This window comes from Heteronotia binoei, chromosome 13, assembly GCF_032191835.1.
Source record: "Heteronotia binoei isolate CCM8104 ecotype False Entrance Well chromosome 13, APGP_CSIRO_Hbin_v1, whole genome shotgun sequence".
Classification (NCBI taxonomy): domain Eukaryota; kingdom Metazoa; phylum Chordata; class Lepidosauria; order Squamata; family Gekkonidae; genus Heteronotia; species Heteronotia binoei.
The window spans coordinates 28,070,290-28,087,301 of NC_083235.1; the positions used below are offsets into that span (position 1 = coordinate 28,070,290).

General features: G+C 46.2%; 1 protein-coding gene across 3 annotated transcripts in view; it reads left to right on the forward strand.

Annotated features, from left to right (window-relative positions):
* Nucleotides 1–613: 613 nt before the first annotated feature.
* LOC132581558 (unconventional myosin-Ia-like) overlaps nucleotides 614–17,012 on the forward strand; it is a 64,422-nt gene continuing 48,023 nt past the window's right edge. For all 3 annotated transcript variants that reach the window (XM_060252864.1, XM_060252866.1, XM_060252867.1), the window contains exons 1-10: nucleotides 614–747; nucleotides 1,550–1,665; nucleotides 1,768–1,862; nucleotides 3,916–4,020; nucleotides 5,495–5,541; nucleotides 8,495–8,558; nucleotides 9,865–9,963; nucleotides 11,609–11,712; nucleotides 13,594–13,741; nucleotides 14,942–15,060. In XM_060252864.1, coding sequence (XP_060108847.1) covers nucleotides 625–747; nucleotides 1,550–1,665; nucleotides 1,768–1,862; nucleotides 3,916–4,020; nucleotides 5,495–5,541; nucleotides 8,495–8,558; nucleotides 9,865–9,963; nucleotides 11,609–11,712; nucleotides 13,594–13,741; nucleotides 14,942–15,060 — 1,020 coding nt within the window. In that variant the 5' untranslated portion in view covers nucleotides 614–624. The remainder of the gene's footprint in view (nucleotides 748–1,549; nucleotides 1,666–1,767; nucleotides 1,863–3,915; nucleotides 4,021–5,494; nucleotides 5,542–8,494; nucleotides 8,559–9,864; nucleotides 9,964–11,608; nucleotides 11,713–13,593; nucleotides 13,742–14,941; nucleotides 15,061–17,012) is intronic.

Sequence of the window (17,012 nt, forward strand, 5' to 3'; positions counted from 1 at the left end):
GGAGGAAGACCCAACTGACTCAATGAAGGAAGCCATGGCTTTCATTTCACAAGATCTGAGCAAGGGTGTTAATGATAGGACAGTCTGGAGGTCTTTAATTCATTGGGTCACCATAACCCAGAAATGATTTGAGACAACATCGCATGCACACACACACGAGTTTCATGTCAGGAAGGATCTGAACAGAGTGAGATGGACAACCTTTTTTGTACCAAAGGGGTTTTTTTTTGGCTTACAGTGGTTTGTGTCTTGTATATAACCCTTCTCTTGCTGTGTGAAGACCCTGTAGTCTCATTGTATGTTGCAGAATGGGGAGCAGTGTTCCATCTAAGCTGAGTTAGCATGAGCTAGCTCACAGATTTTTAGCCTCCAGCTCACACATTTTTGTCTTAGCTCAGGAAAAATGGTCCCAGAGCGCATTTATGCAGCAGCTCACAACATTAATGCCAGTAGCTCACAACTTTAATACCAGTAGTTCACAAAGTAGAATTTTTGCTCAAAAGACTCTACAGCTTAGAGGGAACATTGATGGGGAGGGCTATGTTCTGGAGGTAAAAATCATTTGACCTAATCAAGCTGTTTTATTAACCCACAGGCTGGAGCCCCCCCCTCCCCCACAAAGCCATGGATACTGATCTGACCCTACTCAACACCGTTGGGGTGGCAGACCTGGTACTGCTTGATCCACTGACCGAAGACACATTGCTGCAAAACCTGAAAGAACGCTTCCAACATAACGAAATCTATGTAAGATGAGTGGGAGATGAGGAATAACTGAGGTGGGAGTGTTTCCAGTTTAGGAAGGGTTGATGGAGATTTGGAAACTTGGTATGGTATGAGATTAATCCATGCCCACTTAGTCTATGACCATAGAAGCTGAGACAGAGAAGCTGATCAAAGAGGGCAGGGCAGGGTGGAGGGAGAAGAAGAGGGAGTATATTGTATATAATAGAGGGAGGGAAGGCGGCATGGTATAGCCTGATTGTGTCAGATCTCAGAAGCTGAACAGGGTTGGTACTTGGGTGGGAGACCACCAAGGAAGACTCTGCAGAGGGAGGCAATAGCAAACCGGCTCGGCTTCTCACTTGCCTGGAAAGCCCCTTGTTAAGGTTGCTGTAAGTCAGCTGTGACTTGACAACACTTTACACACACAAAAGGCGTTAGAACCTAGATATGAACATTTTTTCTCTTTACTTCATTTATATCCTACCTTTCTCTCCAATGGGAACCAAAGCAGCTTACATCATTCTCCTTTATCTTAGCCACATTTTGACCCTGCTTAGATTGTGCTATACCCAGGGCTTTTTTTGTAGCAGGAACTCCTTTGCATTTTAGGCCACACCCCCTGATATAGCCAATCCTCCTGGAGCTTACAGTAGGCCCAGCACTAAGAGCCCTGTAAGCTCTTGGAGGATTGGCTTCATCAAGGGTGTGTGGCCTAATATGCAAAGAAGTTCCTGCTACAAACAAAACCCTGGCTATACCATACGATATATACCATATACCCACCTTTCTGTACATGCTGTTAATAACAATATTTCTGCCTCAGACTTACATTGGGAATGTGGTGATCTCAGTGAACCCCTATCAGCCCCTGCCCATTTACTCAGAAGAGACGGTGGAACAGTACAAGAACTGTAACTTCTTTGCCATAAAGCCCCACATGTAAGTAAGATCTTGTGAGAGTCAAAACCCCAAGGAATGTGGGGAGGTAATGATGAGAGAGAAACCAGCCCTCCTAATATGTCTCCTCTTTGTCCTGTGTAGCTATGCTATAGCTGATGATGCTTACCACTCCCTGAGAGATCAGGACAAGGACCAGTGTGTCCTTATTACAGGCGAGAGCGGAGCTGGCAAAACAGGTGAGTGAGTGAGGCTTTAAGGGGAAGACTCAGGACTTTTTTTGTAGCAGGAACTCCTTTGCATATTAGGCCTCACACCCCTGATGTAGCCAATCCTCCAAGAGCTTACAGGGCTCTTAGTACAGGGCCTATTGTAAGTTCCAAGAGAATTGGCTACATCAGGGGTGTCTAGCCTAATATGCAAAGGAGTTCCTGCTACAAAAAAAAGCCCCCGGGGAAGTCATTGTACAAGAAAGCACTACTGGGAGGAAAGTGGTGGTGTTGGGGATGGGGATAGGAGGGATAATGACACATATAGCAACCAATGTTCCCTCTAGCTGCAGAATCTTGTGAGCAAAAATTCTACTGGCATTAAAATAGTGAACTCCTGGCATTAAATCGTGAGCTACTGCATAAATTAGTGTGCTCTGGGACCATCCTTCTGTGAGCTAGCTCACACTAACTCAGCTTAGAGGGAACATTGATAGCAACAGCCAGAAGTCTAAAGAATAGGTTGGAGAGGCAAGGTTTATATTGGGAAAATAGTTTCAGCACCACCTTGGAGACTAAGTGACATGATTTATGTGGTGTGAATTGTGATAGTTGACAAATTGTCTGATGTGGACTTACAAAGTGCATGGAGCAGGATTACAGCAGCAGTGTGGAAGTGAAAAGGGTACATAGAAATGGAAACAGGAGGATGTAGGATACATTTGTTTAGTAGAGCTGACTGGTTTCAGCAGTTTCTTTGCTGGAGTTGACTCCTAGGAGAGCTGAAAGTGCTTTGGTAAAGACTTTAATTTCCCACAATGTATACATAAGAACATAAGAGAAGCCATGTTTGATCAGGTCAATGGCCCATCCAGTCCAACATTCTGTGTCACACAGTGACCAAAAAAACCAAGTGCCATCAAGAGGTCCCCCAGTGGGGCAAGAAGCACTTCCACTGTGCTCCCCCCCAAGCACCAGAATACAGAGCATCACTGCCCCAGACAGAGAGTTCCAACAATAAGCTGTGGCTAATAGCCACTGATGGACCTCTGCTCCATATGCTTATCCATTCCCCTCTTGAAGCTGTCTATGCTTGTAGCCACCACCACCTCCTGTGGCAGTGAATTCCACATGTTAATCACCCTTTGGGTGAAGAAATACTTCCTTTTATCAATTCTAACCCAACTGCTCAGCAATTTCATTGAATGCCCATGAGTTCTTGTATTGTGAGAAAGGGAGAAAAGTCCTTCTTTCTCTGCCTTCTCTATCCCATGCATAATCTTGTAAACCTCTATCATGTTACCCTGCTGTCAACATTTCTCCAAGCTAAAGAGCCCCAAGCATTTTAACCTTTCTTCATAGGGAAAGTGTTCTCACCCTTTAATCATTCTAGTTGCCCTTTTCTGTAATTTTTCCAATGCTATAATATCTTTTTTGGGGTGCGGTGACCAGAATTGTACACAGTACTCCAAATGAAGCCATACCATTGATTTATACAGGGGCATTACATACATCTTTGCATATTCACTCTTGCCCATGGCTAAACAAGTTTTGCAGGTTTTTAAAATATATCAACCTGCAGAATCTGTTTGCAGGAGCCAAAACTGAATAAGTGTGCACAGAGGAATGTTAGATGTTCTTTCAAACTGCCTTCAGTTCTCTGGAAAAAAACCACACACTATCATGTTCCTTCAGCATTGAAAAGCCATTATTTGTGCTACATGACCATAATGAAACAGGTTAACACTGTTGCCCGTCTTTTCTCCTGTGATGTTTTTATACACACATTTAATTTATTACTGAATGCTAGGGTTTCACTACTGGGATTTGACATAGCCTTGACTATATATATATATTTCCCAGGTGGAATGCCAGATTAGGTAAACCTTGTTTTGATCAGCAAGGCAATTTTTAGTAAGGTTCAAATGTGCATGTGGTTTAAATCAATTCAGTCTGCAAATAAATCAGTTCAGTCAGCAAATTCATGTAACAGGGGTACAGGAAGATCAAGGCACTCCTAGCCTTCCTCTATTTCCCATGTGATTTTTTTAAATCTCTGAGCCCCATCCTTTCTCTTCCTCAGAGGCCAGCAAACTAGTGATGTCGTATGTGGCAGCTGTCTGTGGAAAAGGTGAACAGGTGAACCGTGTGAAGGAACAGCTGCTGCAGTCAAACCCTGTCCTGGAAGGTATGTGCCCACTGACTCCTTTCTGAGAAATAGAATAGGGAAGGAATAGAGTCCACAATTGAATCAAGGCTGTTTTGTAAAAGGACAGTAACTGAATTTTTGTTGTCTGTTTCTTTTGAGGGATTCAGCTATTTTCCCTCAAGGCAAAACTTATGTCACTGGGCTGTTTTCCAGGTGAAGTCAGACATGTGAATTCATACATGTGGATGCCTGATCATGTCTAGGGCTCTCAAGTCCAGCCAGTCCTTGGGAATTACATTTCAGTCTTCTATTTCAGTGGTCCCCCAGCATGACACTCGTGCCTGCCATAGCACCCAGTGATGTGCTCCCTGATGTCCACTTGTTTCTTCCTCAAAGCACTTCACCTCCAAAGCAAAAAGCCAGTCCTGGCTTTCCTCTACCTCCTAGGGGAAGGAGATGCTTTGTGTGTGAAAAGTGCCATCAAGTGGCAGCCGATTGATGGTGACCCCAGCAAGGGGCTTTCAAGGGAAGTGAGAAGTAAAGGTGGTTTGCCATTGCCTTCCTCTGCAGGGTCTTTCTTCGAGGCCTCCCATCCAATACTGACTCTGCTCAGCTTCTGAGATCTGACAAGATTGGATTATACCATGCTGCCTTCCCTCCTAAGAGGTGCTTTAGAAGAACTTAAAAAGCATCACTTTAAGTCCACAGGGAGCATCCATTCAAAAAAAGCTGCCTGCTTCATGCTTTGGACCTCCCATACTTTTGTTGTGTTCCCCCATAACAGCCATCTTATGGTGATGCCCACAACCTTTCTCAAAAATTTCAGAAGTGCCCACAGTCTCAGCAAAGTTGGGGACCACTGCTGTATTTGTTTAGCCCCCATGTTTCTATATGTTCCTCCCACCACCAGGGTTGCAAGCTGAGTTAGCGTGAGCCAGCTCACAGGTTTTTAGCCTCCAGCTCACAGGTTTTTGTCTTAGCTCAGGAAAAATGGCCCCAGAGCAAACTAATTTATGCGGTAGCTCACAATTTTAATGCCAGTAGCTTGCAACTTTAATGCCAGTAGCTCACATAGTAGAATTTTTGCTCACAAGACTCTGCAGCTTAGAGGGAACATTGCCCACCACCTAGCCCAGGAAACATTGGATGCCACCCAAAGCATTCTGGGATAAATGTGTCACTTTAAGTATACGGTTGCCAGATGCCTGCTGGGAATAGGGGAATGCCTGCTTTTGCAGGGCACTTCCCTGCCACCAGCCAACTGGCTGGAAGGGGGAAATCTCACCCCCAAGGGCAAACCTCTATGGTAAAATCAGCTATAAACCATAGAGCTTGCCCCTGACATCAGCAATGTGATGACATCACTTCTGGATGATGTCATTGTGCTGTGTGTGCTGTGCACACATGGCAGAAAATTGCAGAAAAGACCCATGATCCCGCCCACCCCATCAGCAGCCAGGTAGGACGTGGCAACCTTAGTTAAGCAGTCCTCTTCAATCCTTTTCCTTTGCAGCCTTTGGGAATGCAAAAACCATCCGTAATGACAACTCCTCAAGATTTGTAAGTATTAATACAGAGATGGTGAGAATGAATGTTTTGTGAGATAACTGGTTGGACCTCTTGAAGTGCATGTGATGCTGTGACAAATGTATGCATATTTCGCATAATTTCATGTGCTTCTGCTCTGTATGATAAAGGGTCAAGTGGCATGTAACCCCTTGTCACTCCTGGATATTTGTCTCCCCAACTTCTAAGATTTCAAAAGGCATTTGTTTTCATACCCTTAAGAGCTAAAAACTTGTAATAGCAAGTAAAAAAAGCTGAGATTTCCTTAGGGTTGCCAAGTCCAATTCAAGAAATATCTGGGGACTTTGGGGGTAGAGCCAGGAGACATTGGGGCAGAGCCAGGAGCAAGGGTGTGACAAGCATAATTGAACTTCAAGGGACTTCTGGCCATCACATTTAAAGGGACTGCACATCTTTTAAATCCCTTCCCTCCATAGGAAATAATGAAGGATAGAGGCACCTTCTTTTGGGGCTCATAGAATTGGACCCCCTGGTCCAATCTTTTTGAAACTTGGGGGGTATTTTGGGGAGAGTTACTGGATGCTATGCAGCAAATCTGGTGCCTCTATCTAAAAAAACAGCCCCCCAGAGCCCCAGATACCCGTGGATCAATTCTCCATTATTTCCTATGAGAATAAGTCTCCATAGGGAATACTGTATTTTTCGCACCATAAGGCGCTCCAGACGATAGGACGCATCTTCCTCCTGGGGGGCGATCCGCTGCCTCCGATCCCGGCGCTTCCTCCATGCCTGCCTGCCTGGCTCCAGCTCTGACGCTTACAGCAAGCGCCAGGATCGCTCTCTCTGCCCTCCGATCCCGGCGCTTGCTGTAAGCATCAGAGCTGAAGCCAGGCAGGCAGGCATGGAGGAAGCACCCGCCCCCTCCGCAAACCCAGCGCTTTGCGAGTGCCGGCTGTGGAGGGGGCAGCGTGCTTCCTCTGTGCCTTTCTGCCTGGCTTCAGCTCTGATGCTTACAGCAAGCGCCGGGATCGTAGGGCAGAGGGAGCGATCCTGGCACTTGCTGTAAGTGTCAGAGCTGAAGCCAGGCAGGCAGGCACAGAGGAAGCACGCTGCCCTCTCCACAGCCGGTGCTCGCCAAGCGCTGGGTTTGCGGAGGGGGCGGGTGCTTCCTCCGTGCCTTTCTGCCTGGCTTCAGCTCTGATGCTTACAGCAAGCGCCGGGATCGGAGAGCAGAGGGAGCGATCCTGGCACTTGCTGTAAGCGTCAGAGCTGGAGCCAGGCAGGCAGGCGCGGGGGAAGCGCCGGGATCAGAGGCAGAGGCAGCGGATTGCCTCCCCCCCAGGAAGGTAGGTACCGGTACCTTCGCTCCATAAGACGCACACACTTTTCCACCCACTTTTTTTTGGGGGGGGGGGAAGTGCGTCTTATGGTGTGAAAAATACGGTAATTCCCTCCCCTCCCCTCGCTTTCTCTCTCTCACTCACACAAACGCTTAACTGTCTCTGGTGCAAGTGGCCAGCTGTGTTGGTCTGAAGCAGTAGAACAAAGCAGGAGTCTCTGGTGCCTCCACAACCAGGTCTGGAAAATACAGGGACTACCCTGCTCTTTTACACACACTCTCACTTGTCCAAAACGAAAGCAAAACAGAGGGGATGCACTTGGAGATCTGCTGTTGCTAACCCTTCCCCATGAAGTACTTCCTGCTCCAATTTAAAGGCACACACACATTTTAAAACCTGCCTCGTTTGCAGGTCCTGCCCCAGATCTAGAGGTACATGGTGGGTGTGGGGGAGGGGCTTTCCCCGCCGGCCAGCTGGCTGGGGGTGGGGGAAGCTTGTAAAATTGGGGAATCCCCCACTGGGACCTGGGGATTGGGAAGCCTAGATTTCCTAGATGCTTAATCCAAAACCCAATACCAAGTTCCATTCTTGCATACATGAGAGCACATTAAAGAAAACAAGTCCTGAATGTAGGATCCCCTTCCGTATCCCCTAGAAGGGTGAAATGCATCAATGAAGATTTTGCCTGGGACATTTCAAGAGAGCTGATGTGTCATCATTGAGATTCTTGGACTAAGGGAGGTTACTGAGTTGGACCTCTCAGTAATAAAACTAACACAGTTAGGAGGGCCCCCAGCTCTCTCCGCTGTGGATAAAATTGGGCTTTAGCTGGAACCTTCTTAATTGTGTTATGGTCCTTTTTTTAATTTAGGCACCCAACACTAAGGAATAAAGGGCCTTTAATTAATCCCTGCCATTATCATTTTGGCAAGTCTTTATTTCCCCACACAGGGCTTTTTTTCCTGGGGGAACATGGTGGAACAGAGTTCCAGAACCTCTTTGTGAAAACAAAATTCTCAAAGAAGTATAGATAAAGGTTTATTTAGGAACTAACATACTTGACAGGAAAGAGAAGAGAGAGTCCTGACTACATCAATAGCTGAGAGAGAGAGAAAGCAAGACTAAGTGTGGAACTTCCAAGAAGAATCAGGATATTGCCCTGAGAGTAGCAATCTGGAGACAGACAAGGAATAACACTTAAAAGGAGAGAAGGGTACTGACCTCTGTATCCTATCTTATTGCCTTCTTGCTGCCCCCTTTAGAGTCTTCTCTTCTTTTTTATACACCAACTATTCCAATTCTAAAAACACTTGGTGGTAGGATTGCCAGCTCTGGGTTGGGAAATAGTGGAGATTTATGGTGTAGAGCCTGGGGAGGATGCGGTTTGGAGAGGAGGGACCTCAATGGGGGAAATGCCATATAGTCTGTCTCATAAAATTGCCACCTTACTTGGTGAGTGCCAGGAAAGGTGTCAGGAGGATAGGTAAGCTGTGAGCCCCCACCTGAGGTACAGGCCTTGTGCCAGAGGTGGAAATAAAGATGGTTCTTTTGGTTGATGGCGAGGTGATTATGAACGTGGCTCTCTGTAAGGCACTAAGTGAGTGGTGCTGTTCTAGCTCATTGGCTTTCCCCTCTTTGGTCTCTAGGGCAAATACATGGATATTGAGTTTGACTTCAAGGGTGATCCTTTGGGTGGTGTCATCAGCAATTGTGAGTATGAACTGCCAGCCCCACTTCTCTTCCTCTCCTCCTCAGTAGGGTTCCAGAATTTCACAGACACAGGCACAATTTCTTCTTCCTGGGCAGCTGCAAGAAATAGAGGCTCTGCTAACCCCCACCCCAAAAACCCAGGGGCAGGGAAGAAATGTGAATCTTGTTATGTTTTTGATGGTGGCATGGGACAAGAATCCTTCACCTTTAAAAGTTAGGTTGGGATGGGGGCTAAGAACCTTTTTGTGCTTTAACCCTTCAGACTGTGACCTCTCCTTCTGCTTTCTAACCATTGGACATCTAATGTCAGGGTTTAAAAAAAAGAAAGAAAGAAAATTGAATCTCTCCTTATGAAGGAAAAAGGATACTTCCTGGGTCTGATTTGTACTTTTGTTAAAATTGCTTATGAATTGGTTGTACTGAAACCCATAGTATAAAGAAATATCATTAAACATTTGTCAGAACGATAGCTATCTTGCCTCCAGGTGGAAATTAATTAAGGATGGGCTGCATGATACTTGCTGAGACGTGTTGGGATCTTTAAACAAAAGCTGGTTCTCATCATGAGGAAAAAGGCCATCTGCAAATACAGGAACAGCCAGGACTTTGAAAAACACACTTCTGCAACTCTGCACTAGGGATGAAGTTAAAGGAAGGACTAGAGCAGGCGTCCCCAACCCCCGGACCACGGGCCAGTCCCGGTCCGCGGCCTGTTTCCGAGTGGGCCGCGCAGCCACCCTCCCACAACGCAGCCTCATCATCCTCCCGGGCAGCCTCGCCATCCCCTGTTTATACCACTTTAAGGCCGGGGAAGGTGGCATGAAGCGCTTTCCAGGCCGACCTCCCCCACCCCCTGCTGATTAGCTTATCCAATCAGTGGGGGAAACTGTGGCGGCAGCAGCAAGCGACCGCTGAAACAGCTGTGCTGCCGCGGTTTTCCCAGCCAATTGGATCAGCTGATCAGCGGGGGGGGGGGGGGTTGGTCTGGAAGGCACTTCACCTTCCCTGGCATTAAAGTGGTAAAAACAGGAGGCAGTGAGGCTGCGCGGGGGTGGGGCAGAGTAGGGAGGAGGAAACGGGTGGAGAAGGAGGATCCATGGGGGGGGGGGGTTGGGGGTGGCCACTAACTCTGAGGCCAGTCCCTGGGATAAAAAAGGTTGGGGACCTCTGGACTAGAGGGTCAAAGTTTCCTCCATGGCTTGGTGGAGAAGTCATTGTCAATAGGGCCTTTTCTAAGATGGCTACTCTTGCCTTAGGCCTTTTCAACCCTGTTTCCCTTTTTTTTTGTTACCTTGTTGATTATCAGACCTGCTGGAGAAATCACGGGTGGTGCATCACGTCAAGGGCGAGAGGAACTTCCACATCTTCTATCAGCTCCTGTCTGGAGGCTCCGATCAGTTGCTCAGTATGTTAACCTACAGAATCTCTGAAGCTTGTACATGGCTAGATCTCATGCCCTGTGGTTAGAAGGGAAGGGACTAGGGAAATGAAGGAAAAGTAGAAGGATATGGGGCACTTTTGTGGGAGCTTAGAAAACTCATTTTGGAAGACCGTAAGTCTTGTTAGCCTAGTAAGATGTGAATAGTCAAGAGAAAGCTCACATAGGATGGGTTGGGAGTTCACAGAGGCTGCTGGACAGAAAATTTAGCTAAACATTCCTTTTAATAGTATGCTTTAGAAAAGCATTTGCCCTAGGAATTTACCAATAAATAAACAATACATGATGTATTACTAACAAATAATGATTAATAAGTAAATCAATGTCACATTAAACCACAAACATACTCACACAAAATCTTAATTTCAGCAAAGAAGAAAATATTTAGCCTGTGTCTTATCACTCTAGTTAGCTAGCTTTGAACCCTGGCCCCCCAACCCCTGCCTGTGGCCGGGGAGGACCTGCAACCCTACTCCAGTCTGTGGAGACTTCCTTCGATGGCAGCGGCTGTTCCTCTGGCAACAGGGCCACTTAAGATGAAGGATGGTGGCTCAGACTGTAGGGTAGCTTCAAATCTGGATGACTTGCATGTTAGGATATACAGCTTTAGCTGTATTTGCAATTTTAATTGGAAAAAGAAAATCCTTGCACTGGTAGACAGCTGTGTTCTGTGCCCAGGAGGCAGGGCTGACCCTAGAGCATTTTGCACCCTAGGCAAAACTAACTTTGCATGCCCCTCTGCAGCGCCACAGCAGAGAAGGGGTTTGAAGTTTAAATCCTCTTCTCTGGAGTTGCGCAGCAGTGGTGGCCACTGAGTAGCTGCCTCACCGAGTCACATGGGAAGTGCCCAATTCAGCGCCCCCAACCTACTGGAGCCCTAGGCAACTGCCTAGTTTGCCTAGTGGCAAGGCCGGCCCTGACAAGAGGTCTGACCGAGTCAGGGGCAAGGAGTGCAGTCTTAGTGTACTTTTGGTTATGTGGAGTCAGGGTCTGAATAGGAAAAGAGGTAAGAGGACTAAGGTTGCCAATCCCCAGGTGGGGGCAGGGGATCCCCTGGTTTGGAGGCCTTCCCCCTGCTTCAGGGTCATCAGAAAGCAGGGGGAGGGGAGGGAAATGTCTGCTGGGAACTCTGTTATTCCCTATGGAGATTTATTCCCATAGAAAATCATGGAGAATTGATCCATGGGTATCTGGGGCTCTGTGGGGGGGCTGTTTTTTTGGGGTAGAGGCACCAAAATTTCAGTATAGCATCTAGAGCCTCTCCCCAAAATACCCCCCAAGTTTCAAAAAGATTGGACCAGGGGGTCCAATTCTATGAGCCCCAAAAGAAGGTGCCCCTATTCTTCATGATTTCCTATGGAAGGAAGGAATTGAAAAGGTGTGCCGTCCCTTTAAATGCGATGGCCAGAATTCCCTTTGCAGTTCAATTATGGTTGTCACAGCCTTGATCTTTGCTCCACCCCTAATGTCTCCTGGCTCCACCCCCAAAGTCCCCAGATATTTCTTGAATTGGACTTGGCAACCCTAAAGAGGACAGGCCTCTTAATGTAAAAGGGGCTCTGGAAGGAAGAGGAAGCGGTTGTGTCAACAGCGTGTCTCTCTTTTCCAACAGAACAGCTGAAGCTAGAGCGAGACTGTGGCCTTTATGATTACCTCAACAAGGAGGCCTCAAGCCTGCAGGGAGTGGATGATGCTGCTAACTTCAGGGCTGTTCAGGTACTGACTGGATTATGGCAGGGTTGGGACATGGATCATACTGATTTGGTGTTACCTGTAAACCTTCTGAGGAGTTTCCAGAAGTGAGCCTTCTTTAATACAGAAGACTCAATTATCTACATTATTTGTACTTAAATTTCACTGACAAAAAGGGAGAATGTTCCTACTTGTGTGGGAAACCCAACGTTTAAAATATGGGGTTCAAGAGAAGAATGTTTAAAACTTTTGTTTACAGAAATATGTTCCTATACACAAAGAATAAAAGCATGGGTGACAAAGTATCCTCTCCTGTGCTTTGTCCAACCTTCCCTAGGGTTGCCACCATCCACGTAGGATAGAAAACAAGCTGTAAGGCTCCATGCCCAAAACATACCTCTTCAGTCTGTTGTAACAAGTGCAAAATCCTTTATAATAAAGTTTCAAAATAATGACAATGTGCTTGTAACTTCTTTCATGGGCAAATCCAATTGCTCATGGATATATGGGGCGCTGAGACCAAGCAGTCTTTAAATTGAACTGTTCACAGTCATTGTATAAAGTTTACTCTGGTTCCCGTGCAGTAGATTACAGATGTATATTTCAAATCCATTTATCATACCAATGCAGTAACAGGCAAAACTGGTACGCAGGTCCTGTTTTGCTGGCTGCTTTCTCCAAGCTTATACAAATGCAAGGCAACTTTAAACATTCAGAACCAAACTCTCTCTACAGCTTACACGTGGATCAGTGAAAACTTTATGTCAGGGGTGGCCAACGGTAGCTCTCCAGATGTTTTCAGCCCCAGCCATTGGCCACCCCTGCTTTATGTGAAGACTGTGTTCAGTATTAAAGACTGCTTGGTCTCAGTGTCCATCCCCCCCCCCCCACCAAAGAAACAGGAACTTACAACTGAGGAAGTTGAGAATGTGGAAAAGCCCAGTGCTTAGGTAACCAACTGGAGCCTCTGCAGACTCATGTTCTGCCCTAGAAGATTGCATTTTGCCTTTAGTCCTCAGTATTTGTTATATAGCGGGTTTAACGCATCGATGAGACGAGATACAGTGATAACAGCTCTTTCTTCAAGGCAGCATGGTAATGGCTGCTTCCAGCAAGACTGACAAAGGGCCTGTAGGCCAAACCTATATACAACTCCAATCTCCGACGTTAGCTTGCCATTGGTTCATTCAAACAGGCAGGGGTCTGTGACTAGTGTAGGGCAGCAGGAATTTGGATCCCACTCCCCATTGTTCTCCAGTCCCCAAGCTCTGCTCTCCTGGCTCCAATGAGCTGGCAGGAATCACCTATCTTAAAGCACATACATAACAGTATTCTTATGCAATTCTACAAGAGTCAGGTTTAGAGTTGCCAAATCTAATCCAAGAAATAGATGGGGACTTTGGGGGTGGAGCCAGGAGACTTTGGAGTGGAGCCAAGAGCATGGTTGTGACAAGCATAATTGAACTCTAAAGGGAGTTCTGGCCATCACACTTAAAGGGTCCACACACCTTTTAAATGTCTTCCCTCCATTGGAAATAATGAACAATTGGGACACCTTCTTTTGGGGCTCATAGAATTGGACCCCCTAGTCCAATCCTTTTGAAACATGGAGAGTGTTTTGAGGGGAGGCATTGGATGTTATGCTGCAAATTTGGTGCCTCTTCCCCAAAAAACAGCCCCCCAAAGCACCAGATACTCATGGATCAATTATCTATTATACCCTATGGGAATTGGCTTCCATAGGGAATAATGGAATCCCCAGCAGACATTTCCTCCTTCCTCCACTTTCTGATGACCCTGAAGCAGGGGGAGAACCTCCAAACCTGAGGATCTCCAGCCCCCACCTGAGGATTGACAACCCTAGTCAGATTGTCTAATGCTCTTCCATGTTGTTTTCTCACAAAGGATGCAATGAAAGCCATTGGCTTTTCCTCAGCAGAAGTGACTGCAGTGCTGGAGGTGACAGCTGTCGTCCTCAAACTGGGCAACGTGCAACTGAGCGAACAATTTCAAGCCAGTGGAGCAGAGTCCTGTGGAATCAAGAATGAGCAAGGTCAGCATAGAAAATCCATATCAGTGGTTCAGGTGGGGAACTCAGCCCAAGCTTGGATGCAAAACAGTTTAGGGCCTAACTAGATGCGACGCTGGGAGAGTCATGGCTGGCTGGTTCTCCCAAGCATTCCCTCCCCCTTTGTAAATACCTGCTGACTGACCTGGATGGCCCAGGCTAGCCCAATCTCATCAGATCTTGGAAGCTAAGCAGGGTTGGCTCTGGTTAGTACTTGAATGGGAGAAAACCAAGGAAGTCCAGGGTTGAAACACAAAGGCAGGAGATGATGAACCACCTCTGAATGTCTCATCTTGAAAATCCGATGGGGCCACTGTGTTGGCTGTGACTTGATGGCACTTTCCACTAAACAGATGCAAGTAGGGCCCCAATTTGGTTCAGGATCCCAGTACAGAGAGAGGGGAGTTAATCCTTTTCCAACATACTGTTGTCCAACCTAAAACCCTTATGTTGCTGATGAATGGATAGATAGATGGAATGGATGGATGATGTAGGGGTTTTTTGGAGGGTAAGAGAATCATAGAGGTGGAAGGGACCTCTAGAGTCATCTAGTCCAACCCTCTGCACAATGCAGGAACTTCACAAATATCTCCCTGCCACACACATCCCCAATGACCCTTGCTCCAATGTTCCCTCTAAGCTGTGTTAGTGTGAGCTAACTCAGTTTTTTAGCCTCCACCTCAAACTTTTTTGTCTTTGCTCAGGAAGGATAGCCCCAGAGCAAACTAATTTATGCAGTAGCTCACAACTTTAATGTCAGTAGCTCATGAAGTAGAATTTTTGCTCACAAGATCCCACAGCTTAGAGGGATCATTGCTCTGCTCCATGCCCAGAAGATGGTAAAAATCTCCAGGATACCTTGCCAAACCAGCCTGGAGAAAAATTGCTTCCTGACCCCAAAGTGGCAACCAGCATTTCCCTGGGTGTGTAAGAAAGGACCATGAGAACTAAGCACTGATGCAGCCTTCCTGCCCTCCTTCTCATGATCTGCCTAATTCACAGAATCAGCATGGCTGTCAGATAGTTATCTAGCCTCTGTTTAAAAACCTCCAAGGAAGGAGAGCCCACTGCCTCCCAAGGAAGTCTGGTAGTGGTAATGTGTCATCAGTGCCAAAGTCTAACAAGAAAGTGTCAAACACTAACAAGAAACTACTATCCTCCCTGTACCTGATTTTATTTTTGCAGTGATAAGGGAGATATGTCAGCTGATCCAGCTGGACGAAACAGTATTTGAACATGCTTTGTGCTCTCGTACTGTAGAGACCCATCAGGAGAAGGTGGTGACAACTTTGAGGGTCTCTCAAGTAAGTATGCTGTGTAGAGAACTGAATGCTGCTTTTGCGATATTGCTTGTTTCCTCTTTAGAAAGGATCTCAGCTGTGTTATGCTTCTTTCATGGACACTTGAACCTATTTTTCCAATTTCACCAATTTGTAATAATCTCACAAAAAGCTGATCACATTAGCTCATGGTTTAGCCCCTTTAGCCCATGATTTAGCACCTTCCTGGTGCCTGCCAAGTATTTTTAAAAAGTGGATAGGGTCAGGAGAGGCTATTGGCCATTGGAGAATAGATTGGTCGTACAGTAATTTTTTTTAAATGTTGCTTTGGAAGCATCTGCCAACACAACACCACATCATGGTATGACTGCAGGTAAGATGTGGCAGCCATTTTGTAGCTAGTTCCACCTCCTTTGGCAGCCATTTTGTTTCTGTATTAGGGTTGCTAAGCCCTAGTCAGAGCAGGATTTCCCCTGCTTTCAAGGGCTGCAATCCTCTCTGGCCAGCAGAAGAAACTCCACCCCTTCGCCCCCAAACAGCCCCCTCCTATGTCAATGTCATGGAAGTGATGTCATTGCATCAGGCATGTCTCATGGTGACGCTCTAGCATTTTGACAAACATGCTACAGCAGGGTTCCCCAGCCCCTGGGCCATGAACCAGTACTGGTCTGTGGCTGTTAGCAACTGGGCTGTGGGTTGTATAATTATTTCATTATATATTACAATGTAATAATAATAATAATAATAATAATAATAATAAGATATTGGATTTATATCCTGCCCTCTACTCTGAATCTCAGAGTGGCTCACAATCTCCTTTACCTTCCTCCCCCACAACAGACATCCTGTGAGGTGGGTGGGGTTGAGAGAGCTTTTCCAGAAGCAGCCCTTTCAAGAACAGCTCTGCAAGAGCTATGGCTGACCCAAGGCCATTTCAGCAGCTGCAAGTGGAGGAGTGGGGAATCAAACTTAGTTCTCCCAGATAAGAGTCTGCACACTTAACCACAACACCAAAATAAATTGTATCATCCCAAAACCATCGCACCCCCCCCACCCCAGTCCATGGAAAAATTGTCTTCCACACAACCGGTCCCTGGTGCCAAAAAGGTTGGGGATCGCTGTGCCAGAGCACTGTCATGCAGCCTGCCCAGTGTGATATCACTATCATTGCGCCAATGATGTTGCACACAGTGATGTCACCCTGCCCTCCCCACTCTTGGAAGGCTCCCTTCCACCCCCTGTTGACCAGGTAAGTAGACCTGACAACACTATTCTGCACCCACCACACTGTGTCAGAATTCCAAAGGTGTCCACAGGCTAAATAAAGGGTGGGAACTTCTGGTTTAGCCAGTGTTATGTGCCACACTGTGCCACTTAGAGACTGACTTCCAGCACTCCACAGCAAACATTAAGCAATATTGCAAAGTCATTTTCTTCAGTCTAAAAGGTGGGGCTGCTAAAAATATTGCAGCCAAACAGAGAAGAAAACAAGAAAATAATGCGAAGGGAAAAGCATGTGAAGTACCACAATAATCTAACAACAACAAAAAAATCACTGCACATTTTGCAGTACTTTTTAATGGCCATCTACAAAGACATATCAAGACAAATATCCAACAGAGCATAACATAACAATAATAAATGCTGCAACATGAATTAACGGTAAAATGTTACTCATGGACATGTAAGTGATTCATTCACGATAACCTTAAAAGATCTGTTTTATTTACGGAGCAATAAAGTTCACGTTCCAAAAGCAAACACTGGGTAAAAGTCTTATAAATTTTTTTTATATGCCAGTTAAAAGTCATAACATATACATAAACATATATATCATACTAAAATACACAAATGCAGATATATGGGACAAGCCATTGTAAAACTACTCCGAGCTGCCAGCAGGCTCATAACAAACTGAGCCTTCATAGGATATCCTGGACTGATTTCCTCCTTGCCTCTCTCTATGGCAGAGGTCT